Source organism: Erythrolamprus reginae, chromosome 6 (assembly GCF_031021105.1).
Source record: "Erythrolamprus reginae isolate rEryReg1 chromosome 6, rEryReg1.hap1, whole genome shotgun sequence".
Classification (NCBI taxonomy): Eukaryota; Metazoa; Chordata; class Lepidosauria; order Squamata; family Dipsadidae; genus Erythrolamprus; species Erythrolamprus reginae.
In genome coordinates, this window is record NC_091955.1 from 4497733 (window position 1) to 4525541 (window position 27809).

Sequence of the window (27809 nt, forward strand, 5' to 3'; positions counted from 1 at the left end):
ATAGATAGATAGATAGATAGATAGATAGATAGATAGATAGATAGATAGATAGATAGGATAAGACTCTCTGAACTAAATATTTGGTACTATTACAATTCATTGGGAAGAGTAGCTTCCTTTCACACGTGACAGGAAGTAGCCCTAGCTACGCTCTTATTATCCAATATGCCCTCACATTTTTCATATACTATACCACAGAGAGGGAAATTTACCTCAAAGAGAAATTCTAATCTTCAAACTTACATCATTCATTTCCTGTAATCCTCGCTAGCTTCTGATTCAGGAATATGAGTTTTCATTTGGAAATATTCCCAGAAATTTGAAGAAAAAAAATCCAGTCAGTCACGAAGAAACATTTCAGTAATGGCCATAAATGCAAAGTTATAAAGCTTCACAAAATGGCAGACCCAGAATGAGGTTAGAAACATAAGAATTTAGTACTCAATCTGTATAGTCTGGAGCAGTGTTTCCCACCCTTGGCAACTTGAAGGTATCTGGACTTCAACTCCCAGAATTCCCCAGCCAGCATTCGCTAGCTGGGGAATTCTGGGAGTTGAAGTCCAAATATCTTCAAGTTGCCAAGGTTGGGAAACACTGGTCTGGAGGACAGAAGGGAAAGAGAGGACATGATAGAAACATTTAAATATGTGAAAGGGTTAAATAAGGTTCAGGAGGGGAGTGTTTTTCATAGGAAAGTGAACACAAGAACAAGGGGGGCCAATCTGAGGTGAGTTGAGGGGAAAGGTCAGAAGAAACGTGAGGAAATATTATTTGACTGAAAGAGTAGTAGATGCTTGGAACAAACCTCCAGCAGACGTGATTGGATAAATCCACAGTCACTGAATTTAAACATGCCTGGGATAAACATAGATCCATCCTAAGATAAAATACAGGAAATAGTATAAAGGCAGACTAGATGGATCACAAGGTCTTTTTCCACTGTCAGTCTTCTATGATTCTATCAGAAGCAACACGAGGAAATATTATTTGACTGGAAAAGGAGTAGATGCTTGGAACAAACTTCCAGCAGACATGGTTGGTAAATCCACAGTAACTGAATTTAAACCTGCCTGGGATAAAATACTAAGATAAAATACAGGAAATAGTATAAGGGCAGACTAGATGGAGCATAAGGTCTTTTTCTGCTGTCAGTCTTCTATGTTTCTATCAGAAGCAACGCGAGGAAATATTATTTTACTGAAAGATTAGTAGATGCTTGGAACAAACTTCCAGCAGACGTGGTTGGTAAATCCACAGGAACTGAATTTAAGATGCCTGGGATAAACATAGATCCATCCTAAGATAAAATACAAAAAATAGTATAAGGGCAGACTAGATGGACCAGGAGGTCTTTTTCTGCCATCAATCTTCTATGTTTCTAGTATCAGTATTTTTTTTAAAAAAATCAGGAAGTAATGACTCCATAAACAAGGCATTTCAGCCAGACTGTTCCTTGCACAAGACTTATCTAGAAAACATCCAATCAAATCAGAGATTTAATCTAATTAGTTTGCTGCTGGTTCGCTGCTTGCAAACTCCATGCGCAGTGCCAAAAAAATCTGAAAAAAATCCCCCCCACTTAAAAGCCAAGAACTAGATGGCAACATATGCATAGAATGTGTGGAAACTAGGCTTTTGCACATGCTCAGAAGAAAAAAATCCCCACCAAAATGAAGATGGCAACACTCATCCTAATGACATCTCCAGCAGGTCCAGTGATGGTCTCCTACAGGTACGGTCAGGTATGCAGAAGCGGTAGAATTTTTTTTCCTCTTTTTTTCCTTTCTGGGCTCTGGGTATGTTTTTCCTATCGCAGTAAATGAGGATAAATTGTATAATTTTATAAGAGCTGTCCGTGCATGTGTGTGTGTGTGTGTGTGTGTTTGTTTACTTACTTACTTACTTACTTACTTACTTACTTACTTACTTACTTACTTACTTACTTACTTACTTACTTACTTACTTACTTATTAGATTTGTATGCCGCCCCTCTCCGGAGACTCAGAGCGTCTAACAGCAACAATAAAACAATGTACAATAGTAATCCAATACTAAAAACGATTAAAAACCCATTAATATAAAAACCAAACATACATACATACATACCATGCATAGAATTGTAAAACATACACATACAATTTATATAATTTATTTCTTTATTTCTTTATTTCTTCATTTGTCCAATACACAATACATATGGAAGAGAATAGACATGAAGTAAGATATACAAAGATAATATGTAAAAATAAAGGAGAAAATATATGAAATGAAGAAAATATATATGATATATGAGATAAAGGAAAGACAATTGGACAGGGAACAAAAGGCACACTGGTGCACTTATGTACGCCCCTTACTGACCTCTTAGGAACCTGGAGAGGTCAATCGTGGAGAGTCTAAGGGAGAAATGTTGAGGGTTAGGGGTTAACACTATTTAGTCCGGTAATGAGTTCCACGCTTCGACAACTCGATTGTTAAAGTCATATTTTTTACAGTCAAGTTTGGAGCGGTTAATATTAACTTTGAATTTGTTGCATGCTCTTGTGTTGTTGTGGTTGAAGCTGAAGTAGTCGTTGACCGGTAGGACATTGCAGCATATGATCTTGTGGGCAATACTAAAATCGTGTTTATAATAGATAATGTATATTTCTATGGGCCTGTGTGTAATATGTATGTACACATATGGCAATATATACAGGGGTGGACAAAAAGATGGAAACACCTTGCAGCTCTTCCACAGAATCCAGATTTGTGAAGCTCCCTTCGAACAGTTTTTGTGCAAACTGGGTTCTGTACGTGTCTGTTGAGCTCTGCAGTGATTTTAGGAGCTGCGGTCTTGCGATCCGCTCTAACAATTCGCTTTAGAGTCCGACGGTCTCTCTCAGACCACTTCGACTTTCGACCAGACCTGTGCTTGTCTGAGGACGTTTTCCCTTCTCTTTCAAAAGCAGTCATGACTTTTGAGACATGACCTCTTGAAACGCCAAACATTCGGGCACTTTCTGTTACACTAGCGCCTGCCATTTGAGCACCAACAATTGGGCCTCTTTGAAAGTCCGAGAGGTCTGCCATTTCTAGAAGGTTATAACCAATTTCCTTAAATTTCTGTTAAAAAAAAAGGTAGTTTAAAAAAACATATCAAATAACAGAATTTTAAAAAAAACATTAATTGAAATATGTCAAGTTTAGATTGATTTGAACATGTTCAAACATTATGATGCCAAAAAGTCACGTGTTTCCAGTTTTTTGTCCACTCCTGTACATAGAATTAAATAATATATTTGGGATGTTCAGTCATAGTAAATAGAGAGGGAAATTGTATCTCTTTGAGGCAAGGAGAGTCCAGGCACCCTAACCCGAACCGAAACCCTTGACGTGAGTGACGTCAAGTTGACCACTATAAGCCAGTCTCATGACCTTTAAGCCATTACTCCATCACATGATCGTCAAGCCACTCCCACCTGGTCACATGGCCGGCAAGCCACACCCACAGAATAAGCCATGCCAACAGTATGGTAGTAAAAAATTTTGCAGCCTTCACTGAGCAGGTCACTACAGGTTCGGACAAACCGGTCTGGATCTAGCTCTGATTCAAATACAGTGATACCTTGTCTTACAAACTTAATTGGTTCCGGGATGAGGTTCTTAAGGTGAAAAGTTTGTAAGACGAAACAATGTTTCCCATAGGAATCAATGGAAAAGCAATTAATGCGTGCAAGCCCAAAATTCACCCATTTTGCCAGCCGAAGCACCCGTTTTTGCGCTGCTGGGATTCCCCTGAGGCTCCCCTCCATAGGAAACCCACTTCCGGACTTCTGTGTTTTTGCAATGCTGCAGGGGAATCCCAGCATCGCAAAAATGAGCGCTTCGCTGGCAACGGAAGTCCGGAGGTGGGGTTTCCCAGTGAAGGGAGCATCAGTGAAATCGCAGCATCGCAAAAACACCAAAGTCCTCAAAACCCCACCTCTGGACCTCTGTGTTTTTGCGATGCTGCGATGAGGCTCCCCTCATTGGGAAACCCCACCTCTGGACTTCCGTTGCCAGCGAAGCACCTGTTTTTGCGCTGCTGGGATTCCCCTGCTGGGATTCCCCTGCAGCATCGAAAAAACACAGAAGCCCGGAGGTGGGGTTTCCCATGGAGAGGAGCCTCAGGGGAATCCCAGCAGTGGAAAAACGGGTGCTTCGCTGTCAACGGAAGTCCGGAGGCAGGGCATCCCAGTGGCAGCGGTGGGTTTGTAAGGTGAAAATAGTTTGTAAGAAGAGGCAAAAAAGCCCTTAAACCCCAGGTTTGTATCTCAAAAGTTTGTATGACGAGGCATTTGTATGACGAGGTATCACTGTATTCTTATGTTTCCTTCTCCTTCCTACCTTACATAACAATTTTTTCCCTTTTATTCAGCTGTCTTAAATCCATTTTTTGCAACAGATTTACTACCGAAGTGTTTTTCACCAACTGTGTGAGACCACTTAAAGATCCTGCCACTATAGTTTATAGTTATTCTCACTAACATGACTTACTGCCTTCAGTTCAGTACCTTTCGCCAATGAATTTAGGTGTAAAGGGCATTAATATGCACAGCGCAATGTGGCATCTGAATAGCAGAACCAATTGTTCTTATTTAAAGTTAAATATAGTCTCAAAATTTGTGAAGTAACATTGCTTTCTTCCATCTCTGTAAAGATCCCTCATCTTAGCTGGGCTTCTACAGGTGATCCTGAACCTAAAACAGTGATGGCAAAGCTATGGCACTGGTGCCACAGGTGGCATGCGGAGCCATATTTGCTGGCACGTGAGCCGTTGCCCTAGCCTGGTTCCAATGTGCATGTGTGTGCCAACCGGCTGGGTTTTGGCTCGCACAGAGGCTCTGGGAGGGAGTTTTTTGCTTCCATGCAGCCTCCAGGGGGATGGGGTTTTGACCTTTGGAGCCTGGTGAGGGCAGAAAATGAGCCTACTGGGCTGACCAGAGGTTGGGAAACAGGTTGTTTCTGGCCTCCAGAGGGCCTCTGGGGGGACAGGAGAAGCTGTTTTCGTCCTCCCCAGGCATTGAATTATGGGGGTGGGCACTCGCGCATGTGTGATTGTGCTCATGCACAATCTTTTGGTTAACTCTCTTACTCTTGTTCTATGGTTGGATTTTGAGGGAAATAAAGTAGTATCGTCCTGTTAGGGAAGGAAGGAAAAGAAAAAGAAAGAAAGAAAGAAAAGGAGAAAGAAAGAAAGAAAGAAAGGAAAAGAAGAAAGGAAGGAAGGAAGGAAAAAAGAAAAAAGAAAGAAAAAGAAAGAAAAAAGAAAGGAAGGAAGGAAGAAAAAGAAAATGAAAGAAAGAAAGAAAAAGAAAGGAGAAAGAAAGAAAGAAAGAAAAAAGAAAGAAAGAAAGAAAAAGAAAGAAAAAAGAAAGGAAGGAAGGAAGGAAGAAAAAATTAAAAAGAAAGAAAGAGAAGAAAAAAGAAAGAAAGAAAGGAGGGAAAGGAGGGAGGGAGAAAAAAGAGGGAGGGAGGGAAAGAAGGAAGGAAGGAAGGAAAGAGAGGAGATATTTGCACTCAAGTTTTTAAGATAGCATCTCCCTGCATCCCTCTAGAATACTAACACAACTCAATTGTTCCAAATTTCTTTTTTATTGATGAATGTTATACCTGACCATTGATTTATTTGCTAAAGTGCGTTCTGTTGGCCGAAGCGTAAATGTAAATGGACAAAAAATACGATTGTTCTTGACAGCTGTTCATTCAGTTTCCTTTGGGATTCCCGGGGATTATTTTAGCAGAAATGCTACAGATGAATGTTGGCTCAAAATGGATTATTAATATTAGTATTATAATCCTAGTGACAGATAGAAGACATCATCATAATCGGCAATATTTTAGAGAAGGGGGTATTTTGGCATTGTTCGCATTTATTCCTGAATGAACTTGCAGATAATGGACAATAGGCAAAGATCCAGGATTTCCTTCTTTCCTAGTGGTTAGAATGCAGCATTGCAGGCTAATTCTGCCGACTGCTGTTCCGCCTGACTGGCTCGGCAATGCGTAACAGTCCAATGAAAAGAAATCAAACACACACGTGCTCTGCTAATCAGCAAACTTGTATTAGATAAACAAAAATAGCTTACTCAAAAAACAGTTCTTAATGTCCGAAAACAATGCAAGGCTTACTTCAGCCGCATACAAAAAACACAGGGGGAAACAAACAAAGACAACCTGGAGTGAGCAAAGACGTTTCAGGAGTCCTTTTGAATCTTTGGAGCAAACAGCAAGTCCCAGAGTTTTCACCTCCCACTTGTCTGAAAAAGCTGGGTTGAAAACTCCAACGGCCCAGAAACTTCAAAGCAGGAACCACAAAACAACACAGATAAACAGCCACAGTTTGCCTTGGCCTTTGTTCCCTTTTATCCCTTTAGCCCTCATTAAGGGAACCACACCCAGCCCAGGTGCTCCTATAATGACTTGTAATACTCCTTAAAGCTATCCCTTCTTTGCATAGCTCTTTGGCTACGTAGATCAATATATTGATCTGCAATAGAACTCAGGGAGGAAAGACTGTCTGAGGGACTGCAGGCCAAATCCCCCGGGCTGTCTGCTGAATCCTGCGTCCCAGTGGCCTCGTCCTCCTGGCTGTCTGCCACATCTTCCTGGCTGTCAGCCAGGCTTTCACATTCACTTTGTGCCGTGTCTCTCCCATCTGTGGGAGCAACGGCTGGCCCAGGCCCAAACACAACACCTGCCAGCAGTTCAATTTTCACTCACTCCAGGTTGATTCAGCCTTCTGTCCTTCCAAGGTGGGTAAAATGAGGAAGGAGATCTCCTTCCATGAGAATTCGCTTTCTGTGCATGCACAGAAGCTGATTCTCACACCGGCGCCCGTATGCACAAATGCCATACACCTCCCCACCCCCGCACCTGGGGGTTTGGCTGGCCCCACAACATGAATTATGCTCAGGTACAAAAATAGCTAAATAAACAGGAGAGCATCTTAATTAGTTGTTGCCCTAGACAAACAGAAGGATTTCCTTAAACTTAATCAAGAGGGGTGAGTTGTCTCTGTCCAGCACGTAGCTTTTTTAATCCAATCATGATTGGTTTGACCTTTGTTGTTAGCCAGACAAGCATGTAACATTTCCCTTTGATATATGTAGAGTACATTTTTTAATATATTAAATAATACAGAATAATGAAATGTTTTAGGCAAGATTGGTTTTCCGTATCATTGCAATAACTGGTAATTACCCACAAAAATCAGAAGCAAAATCTCACGTGAGGATGCTCGCATGAGTGAGATTTTGGCAATTTTTGCCAAATTTTTGCTTCTGTGCATGCGCGGAACCAAAAATATCGGTGAAAATTGGCAAAATCTCGCTCATGCGCATGTCCTCACATGGGATTTCACTTCCAGCAAATGTGCAAAATCTTACACCAACACACACATGCCTGCCCACCGCCCATGCTCCAGCCTCTGGGAGCACACCGGTAGTGTCAGCGACAGGTAGCCCTCCACTGGTGGTGGTGATGGGAGGCTCCGCCTACCCACCCAGGATGCTTCTGTGATGCGCAGAAGTGTTGTGCACCTCGTAGAGCTGAAAAAAAAGGCTCAACTGATTGTCGGAGGGAGCAGCAATGAAAGAAGCCGACAAAGGGAAGATCGCCTTGCTAGCAAAGCACGGAAGTTTTGATTCACTATTAGCACCTCTTTTAGGATTAAAAAAAGGAGGAAGATTGCTTACTAACAAAGCATGGAAGATTGCTTTATTGTTAGCACCTCCTTAGGGCTGAAAAAAAGGCTCAGCTGATTGTCGGAGGAGTAGCAATGAAAGAAGCAGGCAAAGGGTTAGGGTTAGGGTTAGGGTTAGGGAGAGGCTGATAATTAGCTGCAGGTGCTAATCAGGCTCTGTGCTGTTTTTTGCAAGGAGGTAAATTGCTGGGAGGCAGAGGCCAAAGGGTGGGGGTGGCTGGTAGGGGCTACATTTGGTGTCTAAGACACACCCCCTATTTTTGGGGGGTAAAAAGGTGCATCTTATACTCCAAAAAATACAGTATATTCCGGTTGCAAATCTCTTCCTTTATGATGGGTGGTGTTTAACTTTGACCATGACAGAACTTATCCATGTACTGTGCAGTGTGCATTGCAAGGAAGCTAAGATTTGTGCTTATTTCATGGAGCTTTGAGTTGGGATTATGCTGAGCCCATGTCACGAAACTCCCTAAACGTGGTCTTATGGACACCAGTCCTTCCAATATTTTTCCAGTCATGTCTGTATTTTTCCAGGTGGAAAACGCAGGATAACAGCCCTCTTCCAGCCTTCGGAAGTCCTGACCAGTGGTAAGGCTCCCTATCTAATAATATATATATATTGTTTCGTGTTGAATAAATGAGATATCCAATATGGGGAGAGAATAGCTATCCTAACTTATCCTTTAATTGTTATTTTTTTTAAATTTTACTCGACCTGTTCCCTTTCTGAGTATCAAGGTCATTAAGAAAAATTTACAACATGAAATACACATAGCAGATTGGCAAAAAACATGGACTACAATATCCAAAATAACTCTCTCAGCAGCATATAAAGAAAATTACTATAAACTTTTTTACAGATGGTATATCCCACCTGCAAGGTTAGCAAAGATTTATCCAACATTACAAAACACATGTTGAAAATGTAAAAATGAAAGAGGCACCTTTTTTCACATGTGGTGGTCATGCCCTAAAATACAAAAAAATTGGAAAATAATTCATAACTGGCTTACTGATATTACCAAAGAAGAAATAGAATACACCCCAGAAGGTATGCTATTAGGAATTTGGAGGAGACATTATTCTAAACAAACTTTGCTTCTTATAAGACATATAAACACGGCAACAAGAATAGCGATAGCACAAAGGTGGAAGAATGATCAGACCCCAACAGAAAATTTAATAATAGATAAAATATATACATGTGTGGAAATGGACGAAATTACTAATTCAATTAAGGGAAATAAAATTAATGAATCAAAACGAACATGGTACAAATGGCATGAATGGATTCAAAAGAGAATATAGAAATAATATAATACGAAGTAACAGTACAACTGAAACAAACAACAGATACCTTGTAAATATCTTTATCTATCATTTAGGAAAAGTAATAAATATTAGATAATAAATGTATAATGAACACTACTGAATGTAATAGGTAAAAAAATTACTAAAACACACTAACAAAGATGGCTTATGATCTGTAAAATGGAACAAATTGTGAGTTGAATTATTTGTAAAAATTTAATAAAGAAACTTTTTAAAAAAAAAGAAAATTCAAACACACCCGTATAGAATGACCCAATCAATCTCGCACCATTATCTTCAGATACGTTGTTCTGTCCCAGCAATGAACCCCCCAAGGAATAAGCCCCCGCACACTGATTTTACAAGATTTAAACATGTAATTCTAATATTTTAGGAGCAGGGAGGTTAGGATTTAAAAATCTAGCAACAAAGCAAGAAATAAGCAACATGAGAAAATATTATTTTACTGAAAGAGTAGTAGATCCTTGGAACAAACTTCCAGCAGATGTGGTAGATAAATCCACAGTAACTGAATTTAAACATGCCTGGGATAAACATATATCCATCCTAAGATAAAATACAGAAAATAGTATAAGGGCAGACTAGATGGACCATGAGGTCTTTTTCTGCTGTCAGACTTCTATGTTTCTATGTTTCTATGTTTCTATAAGTCTGTTTGGTGCCAGCTGCTAATTAGAGTCCAAGACAAAAACCAAAACTTACAGATATTTTCTTTGATCTCACAGCTGTCATTAACTGACTCACTCTCGCAAAAAGCCCAGAAATAATGAGCCCAACTTCCCAGTTCGTAATTCATCATTGAAATAATAATATCCCGAGAGAGAAATCCAAGCGGACATGTGGAACATAACAAAAGTTGACTTCCGCACTGAAATGTCACGTGACTCGCCGTTAAATAGCCTAAGAGCGTGGCCAATTGTTCTAGAGATCTATTCATGCAGAGACCTCCTCTTGCTTAGCCACTCGTGCCTTCTGGCAACTCTGCATACCCTAGCATCAAGAAGAGGCTCCTCCTCTTCTCTCAGGTCACTCATGGGCACCTCGGTGCGGAAGGCTTTGTTTGGCTTTCAGCCTCTGACACCACATTCTCTCCGACCTCCCCACTATAAGATTCGGGTGCAAGTTTTATTTATTTTATTTATTTATTTGTTAGATTTGTACGCCACTCCTCTCCGAAGACTATTTATGGGCCTAGGGTACCAAGGCACAACCATCTCCTGATTCTCAGGTGCGCGGAACACAGACGGGCCACAACACACATATATTTGCCCTTGCACCCACCTCTGTTCTCATGTTCATAAAATTTTCTGACAGAAGCAGGCCAGCCTATTTAGAAATAAATAAAGAGGTACGCACAGTGGTGGAATCCAAATAATGTAACAACTGGTTTGCCCAGGGTCAGGTTGTCTGTTGTGAGAAGCGTGGCCCATCCTTGTCCTCCAGCTCTGCCATACATGCGGGACGAGCCTCCTGCGACAGCGAACTTGACCCTGAGCAATCGAGTTGTTAAATTTCCATCCTTTGCCAAAAGGCTGTTTCTGAGGGTGCTTGTCTACATGTTGGTGTTGTGACCCGCCAGGGGCCAGTGGAGCTGGCAACAGATTTGGACAGTGAGGAAGTTGGGGAAGAATATGGGCCAGTCTGGGAGTATGGGAAAGGCTCAGATGATAGCTCTGCGTCCGAGGCAGAGAGGAAGCCAAGGCTATCTGGCAACTATCAGCTGCCTCTGGAATCAGACATCAGCAAGACCAGGATCCACTTTGATAGTGGGGTGGGTGGGTGGGTAATTTAACAAATGGTTCAGCTAAACCAGTACGAACCGTCTGAGTCCCATCACTGGGCACAGGACCATAATGCATTCCTGCAGGTAGTCCTCCACTTATGAGCACAATTGAGCCCAAAAGTTTATTTTGCAAAGCGGGACAGTTGTTCATTGAAGTATGGCCCCATCTTACAACCTTTCTCGCCATGGTTGTTGTTCTGCTCTGGCTGACTATTCCGAGAATACTCTATTTTCAGGCTTGTATTTTCAAAATAACACTTCTTTATTTATTTTCTTCTACATTGGAATCCATCAGTGTACATCTCTGGTATGCAAAATGCATTCCAAACTCACAGGCGAAACTGCAGAGTCACAAATTATTTCTAAATGAGCAAGCTGTCGACTTCAAACATCTCCTTATCTCTGGGTCAGGTTAGTTAGTTAGTTAGTTAGTTAGTTAGTTAGTTAGTTAGTTAGTTAGTTAGTTAGTGACATTTATATGTAGACCAACTCCAATTGGATATTGGGTGGCTCCAAGGTCCCTTCCAACTCTGCTGTTGTTGTTGTTGTTGTTGTTGTTGTCCTTCTTCTTCTTCTTCTTCTTCTTCTTCTTCCTCTTCTTCTTCTCCTCTTCCTCTTCCTCTTCTTTTATTATTATTATTATTATTATTATTATTATTATTTATTAGATTTGTATGCCGCCCCTCTCTGTAGACTCTGTAGACTTCTTCTTCTTCTTCTTCTTCTTCTTCTTCTTCTTCTTCTTCTTCTTCTTCTTCTTCCTCTCCTCCTCCTCCTCTTCTTCTTCCTGTACCTCTTCCTCTTCTTCTTCTTCTTCATCTGTCATCAGACATTAGTAATCATGTTGGCAATCCTACCACTGAAATTTTCCTGCCAGTTGTAATAAACCTTAGTACCCATATTGGAGTAGACTTCAATTCCAGGAAGGAAAGATCCAAGCCTTATTTTAAGAAGTGTATGATTTACCGTACGTTATACTATTATTATTATTATGTTGTTATGAAAGCTTGTTTACGGTGAATTATAATATGTTATATTAGATATAATCACTATTGTCGTTCTGAGGATCTTTCGTCGACTTTCCTAAATGAAGCACATACACTACTTATCTTTGATTTAATTCCATCCTATTTTTTAAATTTGAATACTCATTTCTCTCTCTCTCTGTCTGTCTGTCTGTCTCTCTCTGTTTTTCTCTCTCTCTTTCCCTCTCATTCTGTCTCACTATGTCTCTCTCTTTCTCTCTCAGTCTCTCTCTATTTCTCTGTCTCTCTATCTCTCTTTCTGTGAAAGATTTGAGAGCTGATTGTTGCCATTCTACTTTCCTGCCCTAAATCTTCTCCACCAATTCCTTAATTTTCCATTTCGGAAACAGCGTGTCACTGCGTTGCGCTCCTTAACAAATATCAGCTTAGATTTGTGATGCTTATGCTGCATCCTGCTGTTTGTAACACATTAGCATTATTGTAAAATACAGTAAATTACGTGCTGTGTTTTTAGATTTTAGAGCTAAGTAGTAAATGGGAGGAAGGAGTCTAATTATCGTTTATTGCTGGAAAATAGCTGTCACATATTAAATTAACTAACAGTCTGGTAAACTGGGAACTGAAATGAAGTATCTTCTATTTTTTTCCCTCTCCTCTCCTCCCCTTCTCCCCTTCCCCTCTCCCTTTTCCTTACTTTCCCTTTCTCATTCCTTTTATTTCTTCATCCTCCCCTCTCCTCCCCTTCCCCTTCCCCTTTTCCTTACTTTCCCCTTCTTCTCCTCTCATCTCCTCCTTTCTCCTCCTCTCCTCTTCTTTTTCCTTTCTTTCCCTTTCTCATTCCTTTTATTTCTTCATCCTCCCCTCTCCTCCCCTTCCCCTTCCCCTTTTTCCTTTCTTTCCCCTTCTTCTCCTCTCATCTCCTCCTTTCTCCTCCTCTCCTCTTCTTTTTCCTTTCTTTCCCTTTCTCATTCCTTTTATTTCTTCATCCTCCCCTCTCCTCCCCTTCCCCTTCCCCTTTTTCCTTTCTTTCCCCTTCTTCTCCTCTCATCTCCTCCTTTCTCCTCCTCTCCTCTTCTTTTTCCTTTCGTTCCCTTCCTTCTCCTCCTCTTTCCCCTTCTCTTCTCCTTTTTCCTCACTTTCCCTTCCTCCTCCTTTCAACTTCTCTCCTATCTCCTCCCCTCTCCTTTCCTCCCCTCCCATTCCTCCTTTCCCTTTCTTTCCCTTTCTTCTCCTCTCCTCCCCTCTCCTCTTCTCTTCTTTTCTTTCCCTTCCTCCTCCTCTCAACTCCTCCCATCTTCTCCTCTTCTTTTTCCTTTCCTTTCCTTCCTTCTTTCCCCTTCCCTTCTCTTAGAAACATAGAAACATAGAAGACTGACGGCAGAAAAAGACCTCATGGTCCATCTAGTTTGCCCTTATACTATTTCCTGTATTTTACCTTACAATGGATATATGTTTATCCCAGGCATGTTTAAGTTCAGTGACTGTGGATTTACCAACCACGTCTGCTGGAAGTTTGTTCCAAGGATCTACTACTCTTTCAGTCAAATAATATTTTCTCACGTTGCTTTTGATCTTTCCCCCAACTAACTTCAGATTGTGTCCCCTTGTTCTTGTGTTCACTTTCCTATTAAAAACACTTCCCTCCTGAACCTTATTTAACCCTTTAACATATTTAAATGTTTCGATCCTGTCCCCCCTTTTCCTTCTGTCCTCCAGACTATACAGATTGAGTTACATAGAAACATAGAAACATAGAAGTCTGACGGCAGAAAAAGACCTCATGGTCCATCTAGTCTGCCCTTATACTATTTTCTGTATTTTATCTTAGGATGGATCTATGTTTATCCCAGGCATGTTTAAATTCAGCTACTGTGGATTTATCTACCACGTTCATTAAGTCTTTCCTGATACGTTTTATGCTTAAGACCTTCCACCATTCTTGTAGCCCGTCTTTGGACCCGTTTAATTTTGTCAATATCTTTTTGACAAAATCTTCTTTTTCCTTTCTTTATCTCCTTTCCATTCCTTCCCTTCTTCCCCCTCCTCTCCTCTCATCTCTCTGTGTCTCTTATATTCATTATGATAAGCCTAGAGAAATTTACATCATCTTACAAGACTTTTAGAGTTCTTTTAGAAAAAAAAATTCAAATTAATTCTTGCCATCATTATTTTGCTCCCCCCCCCACAAGCCTACAGTGGCACCTCTACCTACAAACGCCTCAACTTATGAACTTTTCTAGATAAGAACCGGGTGTCCAAGATGTTTTTGCCGCTTCTCAAAAACCATTTCCCACTTACAAAACTGAGCCTACAAAACCGTAACCAGAAAAGGCAGGAAGAAGCCTCCGTGGGGCCTCTCTAGGAATCTTCTGGGAGGAAACAGGGCCGGAAAAGGTGGGGAGAAGCCTCCGTGGGGCCTCTCTAGGAATATCTTGGGAGGAAACAGGGACGGAAAAGGTGGGGAGAAGCCTCCGTGGGGCCTCTCTAGAAATATTTTAGGAGGAAACAGGGACAGAAAAGGTGGGGAGAAGCCTCCGTGGGGCCTCTCTAGGAATATCTTGGGAGGAAACAGGGACAGAAAAGGTGGGGAGAAGCCTCCGTGGGGCCTCTCTAGGAATATCTTGGGAGGAAACAGGGACGGAAAAGGTGGGGAGAAGCCTCCGTGGGGCCTCTCTAGGAATCTCCTGAGAGGAAACAGGGCTGGAAAAAGAAGGGAGAAGCCACTACATCTGTGTGTGTAAGAAGCTGGCGGTGAGACTTTGATTTATGCTTTGATTTATTAGCCATGTTAGCCATGTTATTAGGAATTGACAAGGATTGGAATTTTGGCGGCGCTTCCCAGAGTCCAAGCCGAACCCGAGATAGAACTGTGTTTTATTTCATACTACTTGACTTTGCCTTGCAATCTATACATATATCATGCTTAATCATGGGAAAAATAAAGAAAATTTTATTTCAAAGAAGTGAGTTTTTGAGACTTGGAAAATTACCGGACACCGAGAGCAGAACAGGATCTATGGGACATAAAACTAAACTAAAATTGGTTATGACCTATAAAGCCCTTCATGGCACCGGACCAGATTATCTCAGGGACCGCCTTCTGCTGCACGAATCCCAGTGACCAGTTAGGTCCCACAGAGTGGGCCTTCTCCAGGTCCCGTCAACTAAACAAAGTCGTTTGGCGGGGCCCAGGGGAAGAGCCTTCTTTGTGGCGGCCCCAGCCCTCTGGAACCAACTCCCCCTGGAGATTAGAATTGCCCCCATCCTCCTCGCCTTTCGTAAGCTCCTTAAAACCCACCTCTGCCATCAGGCATGAGGAACGGAGATGTTCTTTCCCCCTGGGCCTCTTCAGTTTATGCACGGTATGTCAGTATGTATGTCTGGTTTTTATAATAATGGTTTTTAGTTGTTTTATTATTGGATTGCTACATATTGTTTTTATCACTGTTGTTGTTGTTAGCCGCCCCGAGTCCGCGGAGAGGGGCGGCATACAAATCCAATTAATAATAATAATAATAATAATAATAATAATAATAATAATATTCTTTCCCCCTAAGCCTTTACAATTTATGCATGATATGTTTGTTTGTTTGTTTGTTTGTTTGTATGTATGTTTGGTTTTACAATAAGGGTTTTTTAGTTGTTTTAGTATTGGACTCACATGCTGTTTTTATTACTGCTGTTAGCCGCCCCGAGTCTACGGAGAGGGGTGGCATACAAATCCAATAAATAAATAAATAATAATAAATAAAATAGTCCTTGACTTATGACTGCAATTGAACCCAAAATTTCTGTTGCTATGTGAGATATTTCTTAAGTGAAGGGTTTCCCCCCTGTTTTTGGAACCTTTCCTTCTACAGTTGTTAAGTGGTTTTGTGCTGTTTGCTCTTCCCTGGGAGACAAATTGCTGGGAGGCAGAGGCAGAATTTTTTCCCCTTGTTTTCCTCCCCTGGAATTAAGGTGCATCTTATCGTTTGAAAATTACAGTGGTTTTATTATCCTAAGAAGGAGAAATATCAGCTATGAAGTATTCTTACATAGTCTCGGTTATGTGCATTTCAATTCGGTCTCGTTAGGAGACATACAGCCATTTTTATCCCATGTTTTATTTATCGCATATCTTTTATCATCTTCATATTTGACAGACTACTAGAATGACAGTCTCAGATATCAAATACTCTGAGACAGGAATTATATGTACATCCATCAATAGTTTCGTAGAAGTCAAACCAGCTAGAAAAGCTGTCTGCTAGAAATATATATATATATAATTTTTTTTTCCTAGCAGACATATATATATATTTTTCTAGCGGACATGATCGAAACATTTAAATATGTTAAAGGGTTAAATAAGGTTCAGGAGGGAAGTGTTTTTAATAGGAAAGTGAACACAAGAACAAGGGGACACAATCTGAAGTTAGTTGGGGGAAAGATCAAAAGCAACGTGAGAAAATATTATTTGACTGAAAGAGTGGTAGATCCTTGGAACAAACTTCCAGCAGACATGGTAGATAAATCCACAGGAACTGAATTTAAACATGCCTGGGATAAACATATATCCATTGTAAGATAAAATATGGGAAATAGTATAAGGGCAGACTAGATGGACCATGAGGTCTTTTTCTGCCGTCAGTCTTCTATGTTTCTATATCTAGAAATGTAATCTTAATCATCTACTTTTTCATATTTTGGAAAATGATACGGGAGCATGCTTAATTAACTAATTAGGTCAAAGTAAAAGGGAAAAAATGTTCAGTCTGGCCAGAGGGGGAAAAACAAGGCCATCAAAACAAGAATAAAAAGCAAATAAAGAAAAACGTAAGAAAATAATAATAATTCTGCACTCTGATTTATCAAATGGCGCAAAAAAAAGGCCAACTCTAAGAATCAAAAAACAGCTTGCAATAGGGAAGAAATTGAGGGAAATCAGAAATTAAAAGCAATTTGAACATTGGTAAATATTTCTCTGCAATCATTGTTTGGGAATAATGGGGTAGATTTAAGAGCTCAGTTGTTGTACTTACTGATTTTTGTTCCCCCAAAATTTTCTTGTGTTTGTTTGTTTGTTTGTTTGTAGAAAATGACAAATAAGTGCTAGCATCAATGTCAATATTAAAGCTTAGATTTTGACTGAGACTTTTGGTTCTTTCTTAAAGGAACTAGCTCTCTAGTACAATTTAACTGATGAGTTTATTTATTTATTTGTTTGTTTGTTTTGTCCAATACACAATACATATTGAAGAGGATAGACATGAAGTATTATATATAAAGAAAAGATATAAAAGTAGAGGAGAAGATATATGAAAGGAAGAAAAGATATGTGATATATGGGATAAGGAGAGACAATTGGACAGGGGACGAAAGGCCGGCTAGTGCACTTATGGATGCCCCTTACTGACCTCTTAGGAACCTGGAATGGTCAATCATGGATAGTCTAAGGGAGAAATGTTGGGGGTTAGGGGTTCACACTATTGAGTCCGGTAATGAGTTCCATGCTTCGACAACTTGATTGTTAAAGTCATTTCCTCTCCTTTCCTCCTTTTCCTTCTTCCTTCCTTCTATCCCTTCCCTTTCCCTTTCCATTTCACTTTAGCCATGTAATGTCACCCAGGAGATCCTTAAAGTCTTTCTGTGCCCAGGGGGCTGTTTCTCTTTCGAGCACTGTGGCTAGTTTTGCTCCAGAGGAGATTTCCTCTCGCCCCTTCTCCTGTGACACCTCATTAACCGAATATTTCTTCTGATGAATGTGACACTTGCGAGGAACAATCGATGGTGGCATATTCACCCACAATTTAATGAGGCCTCTGTTTATTCTGAAACTGAAGTTTTTCCTCTTCAGTAGGTCTACCCACAGAAGAAATATCGTTCCTCCAAAAACCATGCCTAGGGCCAGATGGGCTGCTGTGTTCTCAAGGCTTCAACATCCCCCCTTAGGCATTCGACTGCTACATCTCCATCCTTCGCTTATCTTCCAGGCAAAACTATTCATCGGGCACATTCGCAGCACCTTACAGCTTGTTTTCTGAGATAACCTTTTGCTGCAACGTCCTACCGGTCAATGACTACTACAGCTTCAACCACAATAACACAAGAGCACGCAACAGATTCAAACTTAATATTAACCGCTACAAACTTGACTTGTAAAAAATATGATTTCAACAATCGAGTTATCAAAGCGTGGAACTCATTGCCGGACTCAATTGTGTCAACCCCTAACCCCCAACATTTCTCCCTTAGACTCTCCACGATTGACCTCTCCAGGTTCCTAAGAGGCCAGTAAGGGGCGTACATAAGTGCACTAGTGTGCCTTTCGTCCCCTGTCCAATTGTTTTTCCTTTCTCTCATATATTATATATATTTTCTTCCTTTCATATATCCTCTCCTCTAAGTTCACTTTTACCCTCATATATATATACACATGTCTATTTTTCTTCCTATGTATTTGTGTATTGGACAAATAAATAAATAAATAAATAAATAAATAAATAAATAAATAAATGAATGAATGAATGAATAAATAAATAAAAGATGAATTCATTTTCCTTCTGGTGAAAAAACTCCAATTTAATATACTAAACTGTCTATGACTGACCTCTTCAAACTTGGCAACTTTAAGACTTGTGGACTTCAACTCCCAGCAAAGCTGGCTGGAGAATTCTGGGAGTTGAATTCTGGGAGTTGAATTCTGGGAGTTGTATTCTGGGATTTGAATTCTGGGAGTTGAAGTCCAGTTGAATTCTGGGAGTTGAATTCTGGGAGTTGAAATCTGGGAGTTTATTTATTTATTTATTTATTACTTAGATTTGTATGCCGCCCCTCTCCGAAGACTCGGGGCGGCTCACAACATGTAAAAAACAAATCATAAGCAATCAGACAAATTTAAAATATTTAAATATTTAAAAAACCCCATATGCCAACAGTCACACACACAGACATACCATGCATAAATTAAACGTGCCCGGGGGAGATGTTTCAGTTCCCCCATGCCTGCCGACAAAGGTGGGTTTTAAGGAGTTTACGGAAGGCAGGAAGGGTAGGGGCAGTTCTAATCTCCGAGTTGAATTCTGGGAGTTGAATTCTGGGAGTTGAAATCTGGGAGTTGAAATCTGGGAGTTGAATTCTGGGAGTTGAATTCTGGGAGTTGAATTCTGGGAGTTGAATTCTGGGAGTTGAATTCTTGGAGTTGAAATCTGGGAGTTGAATTCTGGGAGTTGAATTCTGGGAGTTGAATTCTGGGAGTTGAATTCTTGGAGTTGAAATCTGGGAGTTGAAATCTGGGAGTTGTATTCTGGGAGTTGAAATCTGGGAGTTGAAATCTGGGAGTTGAAATCTGGGAGTTGAATTCTGGGAGTTGAATTCTGGGAGTTGAAGTCCAGTTGAATTCTGGGAGTTGAATTCTGGGAGTTGAATTCTGGGAGTTGAATTCTGGGAGTTGAATTCTGGGAGTTGAATTCTGGGAGTTGAATTCTGGGAGTTGAATTCTGGGAGTTGAATTCTGGGAGTTGAATTCTGGGAGTTGAAATCTGGGAGTTGAATTCTGGGAGTTGAATTCTTGGAGTTGAAATCTGGGAGTTGAAATCTGGGAGTTGAATTCTGGGAGTTGAATTCTGGGATAACATGGCATATTTGGGAAAGCCCATGACTGCTCTCGCAGCCGCATTCTGCACGATCTGAAGTTTCCGAACACTTTTCAAAGGTAGCCCCATGTAGAGAGCATTACAGTAGTCGAACCTCGAGGTGATGAGGACATGAGTGACTGTGAGCAGTGAGTCCCGGTCCAGATAGGGTCGCAACTGGTGCACCAGGCGAACCTGGGCAAACGCCCCTCTCACCACAGCTGCTGGTTCGGGCGAATTGGTCTGAACTGGGAGGAATCCATCTCTGGGTTAATGCGATCAGATCATCAAATCCCTCAAGTACCCTACCTTGGTACTCTATCTGTCCTGCGGGTACGAGGGGGCCAGAAAGATTTTACAACGGCTCCCTTACTGGGGTTAACAATGCCTTCCAGGTTTCATGTGCCTTTTTACCGGCATTTTTAATCGTGATTGTTTTATTTGTGTCCATTTTTAAAAAAAAAAAAATTAGTACATTGCCCAGAGTCACTTTCTTGGGAGATAATATGCAGCTATATAAATACGATAAATAAACCAGTGAATAAACAAACATTTGCTGGAGACCGAGTGAGTGGATAAGTTTCTTTCTGGCCACAGGCAGCGACTGGGAGTTTTCCATTTTCCGAGAGATTTTAGTGAAAATCGTTTCTCTGAAGTTAATCGGAAGAAATCCCCCGTAGCCTTGGTTCTAACAGTGGTGCCTTTGTTTCTCTGAAAATGTGTATTTTGTACAATCAAACAATTTCACAATGCAGGTAGAAGAGTGATTGTAACGTGGAGAGCTGCCCTTACTCACCCCTGAGGAAGGAAGAGCTTTTTTTAAAAAAGGGTTTAGTTAGTCAGTTTAATAATTATTAATTATAATTTAAAAAGAATTATAATTATTTGCTTTCAAGACAGAGTGAGAGTTATATAGAATAGAATAGAATAGAATAGAATTAGAATAGAATAGAATAGAATAGAACTGAACAGAACAGAACAGAACAGAACAGAACAGAATAGAATAGAATTAGAATAGAATAGAATAGAATTAGAATTAGAATAGAATAGAATAGAACAGAATAGAACTGAATAGAATAGAATTGAATTGAATTAGAATAGAATAGAATAGAATTAGAATAGAATAGAATTAGAATATAACAGAATAGAATAGAACTGAATAGAACAGAATAGAACAGAATAGAATAGAATTAGAATAGAATAGAATAGAATTAGAATAGAATAGAACAGAATAGAACTGAATAGAACAGAATAGAACAGAATAGAATAGAATTAGAATAGAATAGAATAGAACAGAACAGAATAGAATAGAATAGAATAGAATAGAATAGAATAGAATAGAATAGAATTAGAATAGAATAGAATAGAATACAATAGAATAGAATAGAATTCTTTATTGGCCAACACATGTGCTGAAATTGTGGTTTGTAGGCTTTACGGTTCTGGAAATCTCATGATGAGTGATTGGATCTTGCTTTTATTTATAGAGAGATATGAATATATTGTTTAAGAAATACAAATAATGGTCATTTCAAAAAATCCCTTCTTAGCGAGCAGCTAGAAGCCAAGGGGAATGTATGTGTCTGGTTTCAAAGTCCGTAAGCTTTACGGTTCTGGAGATTTTGTGATGATGGTTGAGTGATATTTTGCTTTTTTAATATAGGTCGATTTGCTCTTCCATGCTTTTAACTGCTAGGTGGGCAGGAGCTGAGGCACAAATGGGAGCTCACCCTGTCCTGAAGAACTCGGGTCTTGAACCCAGGCCATCCATTTTCCAGCTGTCAATCTCAGTGTCTTTAATCATCGAACCATAGCGTTCAAAGGCAGCAGAAAGCAGCAATACACATCCAAAACCCCAGTACAGTGGTACCTCTACTTATGAACTTAATTCGTTCCGTGACCAGGTTCTTAAGTAGAAACGTTTGTAAGAAGAAGCAGTTTTTCCCATAGGAATCAATATAAAAGCAAATAATGTGTGCGATTGGGGAAACCACAGGGAGGGTGGAGGCCCTGTTTCCTCCCAGGAGATTCCTAGAGAGGCCCCACGGAGGCTTCTCTCTGCCTTTCCTCCCAGGAGATTCCTAGAGAGGCCCTACGGAGGCTTCTCCACACCTTTTCCGGCCCTGTTTCCTCCCAGGAAATTCCTAGAGAGGCCCACAGAGGCTTCTCCCCGCCTTTTCCGGCCCTGTTTCCTCCCGGGAGATTCCTAGAGAGGCCCCACGGAGGATTCTCCCTGCCTTTTCCGGTTACAGTTTTGGAGGCTCGCCCCTGCAGCATCACAAAAACACGGAAGTCTGGAGGTGGGGTTTCCCATGGAGGGGAGCCTCAGGGGAATTCCAGCAGCGCAAAAACGGATGCTTCGCTGGCAACGGAAGTCTGGAGGCGGGGCATCCCAGTGGCGGCGGCTTGGGTTTGTAAGGTGAAAATAGTTTGGAAGAAGAGGCAAAAAAATCTTAAACCCTGGGTTTGTATCTCGAAAAGTTTGTATGACGAGGGGTTTGTAAGACGAGGTATCACACTATATGTATATGTATGTATTACTTGGTATCTATTCTAGACTTTTGATGGAATAACAGCATATAATAAAATTGGCTGCCTTCCAACCTGAATCCCCAGTGCACTCCTACATATGTATATGTTTTCTCAGCTGCTTTTAATCAAATCTCTTTTCCAGAATATAAGCCCCAGTAAACTTAATGCAATCCATTTCTGATTAAGCATGCGACGAATTGCAATTTTAAACCTCTTTAGGATAATATTTAGGAACTGTAAGGATGCATTAACATTCCTTCGGTGAGAGAGTGTAGTGGAACTTCATTTTTGAAGAAGAAAAAAATAGATTGGATTTCTCACTGGTGCCATCCACATGGGTGGAAATATTAAAAGGCTAACTGAGTACATGTTCAACAGAGGTTGGGATCTACTGGATGTGGCTTTCTGTCGTATTTCTAAAGACATTTATGCAAGCTGTAATCTTAGTTTTTATAAATTTTCCTTCCATTGTTCATGTTAGGATTCTGTCCATCACAGTTGCGTTGGCAATATATACTGCTCAAAAAAATAAAGGGGACACTTAAACAACACAATATAACTCCCAAGTAAATCAAACTTCTGTGCAATCCAACTGTCCACTTAGGAAGCAACACTGATTGACCATCAATTTCACCTGCTGTTGTGCACATTCAACTTTGTACAGAACAAAGTATTCAATGAGAATGTTTCATTCATTCAGATCTAGGATGTGTTATTTGAGGGTTCCCTTTATTTATTTATTTTGAGCAGTATATAAACCAACAATATGTGTTATAACCGAGCTATGTCTATTTAGCGGAAGTGTTTCAGGCTGCCGCACAAGAGTTGAGTTCATAGCCTATTTTTCTCTCTGTTTCTCTTTCTCTGGCTACTCACTGTTAAGTTTGATCTGCATTTTCTCTGCAATCTCGCTGCATTGTAATTATGCATATTGGCTAAAGTGTGTTTAGGCTTAATATCTTTGTTAACTGATTATGACATTGGTTGCCGATCAGTTTCCGGTCACAATTCAAAGTGTTGGTTATGACCTATAAAGCCCTTCATGGCACCGGACCAGAATATCTCCGGGACCGCCTTCTGCCGCACGAATCCCAGCGACCAGTTAGGTCCCACAGAGTTGGCCCTCTCCAGGTCCCGTCGACTAAACAATGTCATTTGGCGGGACCCAGGGGAAGAGCCTTCTCTGTGGCAGCCCCGACCTTTTGGAACCAGCTCCCCCCAGATATCAGAGTTGCCCCCACCCTCCTTGCCTTTCGTAAGCTCCTTAAAATCCACCTCTGTCGTCAGGCATGGGTGAATTGAAATTTTCCCTTCCCCCTAGGCTTATAACATTTATGCATGGTATGTCAGTATGTATGATTGGTTTCTAAATTGGGGTTTTAAATTAACTTAAATATTAGATTTGTTTACATTGTATTATTATTGCTGTTAGCCGCCCCGAGTCTGCGGAGAGGGGCGGCATACAAATCTGATAAATAAAGAAATAAAGAAAGAAAGAAAGAAAGAAAGAAAGAAAGAAAGAAAGAAAGAAAGAAAGAAAGAAAGACAGACAACTGGTAAGAAAGACTAGGCACTTGTTAATATTTGGAGTGTTATTCTGACTTATGTGTCTAACTTTAGATTGTTTATCTGAAGATGTTATTTCTCAAAGTAAACTTTAATTCAAGTTAGTATATCTATGGGTGGCTGAGTAGCTATTCACAACTAATCTCAACCTAAACATTTCTTTGTGTGTGCACAACTTTGGTAAACAAGGATTACATTAACAGTTCATAATAGGTAGCACTTAATTGAAAAATAAAAATTAAGAAGACCAAAAAGTAACTTTTTTAAAGCTACACTGTGTAAATTTAGTCGCTGGAGCCATAAATAGTATAATTGGCCAGAACACAGAGTTGTAATTGATTGATTGATTGATGAATGCATGAGGTAATCTATGCCCTGATTGGCTGCTGGATGTAAAGGGGGCGTTCCCTTTCCCCCCGCCTTTTTCTTCTGTGCATTGTTTTACTATTTACCTCATGGTGTTGCTAATATCTTGCCTACTCTAAATATAGAAGGTGAAATATATTTATTTATAGATATAATTACAAATTCGTGACAGCATCTCTGACTTCACGCTATTCCCTGATGTTATATTTCTTAAAAATGCAAAAATATTTGGACAAACCTTAATCCTGGGCTTTATAAATTTCCTTCCATCGTCCATAATACATAATAATAGATCATAATTACAATAATGTATGATTGATATATAGTCTATATAGTTATATATAGTCTTCATTCTCTAAAAATGTGCAAAACTCATCGATTGATGTGGGATATTAAACGGGGATCATAATTTGCCCTCTGAGTTTGATTAGCTAGGTTTAACTTATTGAATTTACATACATATATTACAGTAATATATAATTGATATATAGTCTATATAGTTATATATAGTCTTCATTCTTCATTCTCTAAAGATGTGCAAAACTCATAGACTGTTGTGGGACAGGGGATTATAATTTTCCCTCTGAGTTTTATTAGCTAGGTTTAACTTATTGGATTTACATAAATATATTACAATAATATATAATTGATATATAGTCTATATAGTTATATATAGTCTTCATTCTCTAAAAATGTGCAAAACTTATCAATTGATGTGGGATATTAAACGGGGATTATAATTTGCCCTCTGAGTTTGATTAGCTAGGTTTAACTTATTGAATTTACATAAATATATTACAATAATATATAATTGATATATAGTCTATATAATTATGTATAGTCTTCATTCTTCATTCTCTAAAGATGTGGAAAACTCATCGATTGTTGTGGGATATTAAACAGGGGATTATAATTTGCCCACTGAGTCCAAAATAATTGAATGTATAATCATTATTTTTCTCCTTTACTTGAAAGATCATTTAAAATTTGGTTTAAACTTTGGGGGGAATGGAAATCCTAAGAAATTGAATGAAAACAAAATGCTTTTAGGTCCAAATGAAAGGATTTAGAATGGGTTGCTTAAAAAAAAAATACATTTTTTTTCTCCAAAGGAAAGCATGACCCAATATTCCTTTAAGTGCTTTTAAACCTAAAGCATTTCCATGCCAATATATTGCTGATGTGAAACACCCATTTGACTTTTAGAGTAGAAATTATAGTGCAACGTTCAACATATTTGGATATGTGTTTATAGAAAAGGGAGTTATTGATCCCTGCCGAAGTGTTAAGGTTTTATTCTTTTCTCTGTTAAAATCTATGATGTGTAATAAATCTATGATGTTTATTTGTTTGTTTGTTTGTTTGTTTATTTGTTTATTTGTTTATTTGTTTATTTGTTTATTTGTTTATCTGTTTATCTGTTTATCTGTTTATCTGTTAATCTGTTTATCTGTTTATCTGTTTATCTGTTTATTTGTATGCCACTCCTCTCCGTGGAGTCGGGGCGGCTAACAACAGTGATAAAAACAGCATGTAACAATCCAATACTAAAACAACTAAAAAAACCTTATTATAAAACCAGACATACATACAGACATACCATGCGTAAATTGTAGAGGCCTAGGGGGAAAGAATATCTTAGTTCCTCCATGCCTGACAGCAGAAGTGGGTTTTAAGGAGCTTACGAAAGGCAAGGAGGGTGGGGGCAATTCTAATCTCTGAGGGGAGTTGGTTCCAGAGGGCCGGGGCCACCACAGAGAAGGCTCTTCCCCTGGGCCCCGCCAAACGACATTGTTTAGTTGACGGGACCCTGAGAAGGCCCACTCTGTGGGACCTAATCGGTTGCTGGGATTCGTGCGGCAGAAGGCGGTCCCGGAGATAATCTGGTCCGGTGCCATGAAGGGCTTTATAGATCATAACCAACACTGCTATATACACTGCTCAAAAAACTAAAGAGAACACTGGAAAAACACATCCAAGATCTGAATGAATGAAATATTCTCATTCAATACTTTGTACAAAGTTGAAAGTGCTGACAACAAAATGAAATTGATTGTCAATCAGTGTTGCTTCCTAAATGGACAGTTTGATTTCACAGAAGTTTGATTTACTTGGAGTTATATTGTGTTGTTTAAGTGTCCCCTTTATTTTTTTTTGAGCAGTGTATATTGCCAACGCAACTGTGATGGACAGAGTCCTAACATGAACAATGGAAGGAAAATTTATAAAGACCAAGATTACGGCTTGGACCAATGTCTTTGTGCAATACTTGTGCATTGCGATGATGTGTGCGTGTATGCGCACATCCAATTTTGCTTCCGCACATGTGCAGAGGGACGATTTTCCTTCTGTGCATGCTCAGAGTGCAAAAAACCTGCTGGAAATTAGGAAAAAAAGATGGTGCTACGCGTGGACCAACAAAAATAGCACTGGAGCTGTTGTGCGCAAATTGCACAATCAGCGGGCCAATACTGGAGCAGGGCACCAGGGCACATTGGTAGGAAACCACTTCTGCATTGAACATAAAATAAGTAACTGCTTTTTTGAGTCACTTGTGAGCAATGGGGATGAAATTTATCACTGGAAATGCCAGTGATAAACTTTTTGCCTTAGCTGTTTGTCTTGCACATTAACTTATATGTGTTATCTTAGAAACATAGAAGATTGACGGCAGAAAAAGACCTCATGGTCCATCTAGTCTGCCCTTATACTATTTCCTGTATTTTATCTTAGGATGGATCTATGTTTATCCCAGGCATGTTTAAATTCAGTTCCTGTGTATTGACCAACCACTTCTGCTGGAAGTTTGTTCCAAGCATCTACTACCATTTCAGTCAAATAATATTTTCTCACGTTGCTTCTGATCTTTCCCCCAACTAACCTCAGGTTGTGCCCCCTTGTTCTTGTGTTCACTTTCCTATTAAAAACACTTCCCTCCTGAAACTTATTTAACCCTTTAACATATTTAAATGTTTCGATCATGTCCCCCCTTTTCCTTCTGTCCTCCAGACTAGACAGATTGAGTTCATTAAGTCTTTCCTGATACGTTTTATGCTGAAGACCTTCCACCGTCTTTGGACCCGTTCAGTTTTATCCATATCTTTTTGGAGGTGAGGTCTCCAGAACTGGACACAGTATTATTCCAAATGGGGTCTCACCAGCGCTCTATCTAGCGGGATCACCATCTCCCTCTTCCTGCTTGTTATACCTCTAGCTATGCAGCCAAGCATTCTACTCGCTTTCCTTACCGCCTGACCGCATGGTTCACCCATTTTGAGACTGTCAGAAATCATGACTCCTAAATCCTCCTCTTTGGAAGTTTTTGCGAACACAGAACTGCCAATACAATACTCAGATTGAGGATTTAATTTAGCTCCCGCTAAATTTCTGACTCTCCCCAACTCAACTTCGGTAACGAGAGGAAATTGAATCATGGTTATATACCAAGCTTCGTTCGCAACAACCCCACATTACAACTGAGCATAATTCCTTAAATCCTTCTCAAGTTATATTCCTGACAGCCTATTAATCTATATGAATAAATTAACTTCACTTAAAGATATATACTAAGCATTTTCTGGATGGGAACATAGGGATTTTTTCGGCTGCATGAAGTAGAATAAAAACCAGTGATGTTTTTGAAGCTAGGCACCAAGGCATGCTTCATCAAATATGAATTTTACACTAGGTTCCTTTTGGGCCCATCTCCTTTATTTGTCAGATTTATTAAAAAGGAGGAGAGAAAGATTTTCTGAGTGGTATAATCTCAGTTATCCTACACCAAGAGATTCCCAAAAGGATCTTAATAAGGTTTTGCTGGTGCCATCCATTTTAACTGAGAGTAATAGTTATTGTAGTTCCATAAATGTGGCTCAAACTAGGATGATATTATTTTAGTGATT

General features: G+C 39.8%; 1 protein-coding gene across 12 annotated transcripts in view; it reads left to right on the forward strand.

Moving 5' to 3' along the window:
- The window catches only part of MAGI2 (membrane associated guanylate kinase, WW and PDZ domain containing 2), a 526993-nt gene that overhangs the window by 37651 nt on the left and 461533 nt on the right, over positions 1-27809 (forward strand). For 8 of the 12 annotated variants that reach the window (XM_070755140.1, XM_070755143.1, XM_070755134.1 and 5 more), the window contains exon 2: positions 8261-8314. The exons of the other annotated variants lie outside the window; for them this stretch is intronic. In XM_070755140.1, coding sequence (XP_070611241.1) covers positions 8261-8314 — 54 coding nt within the window. The remainder of the gene's footprint in view (positions 1-8260; positions 8315-27809) is intronic. 12 annotated transcript variants of the gene reach the window in all.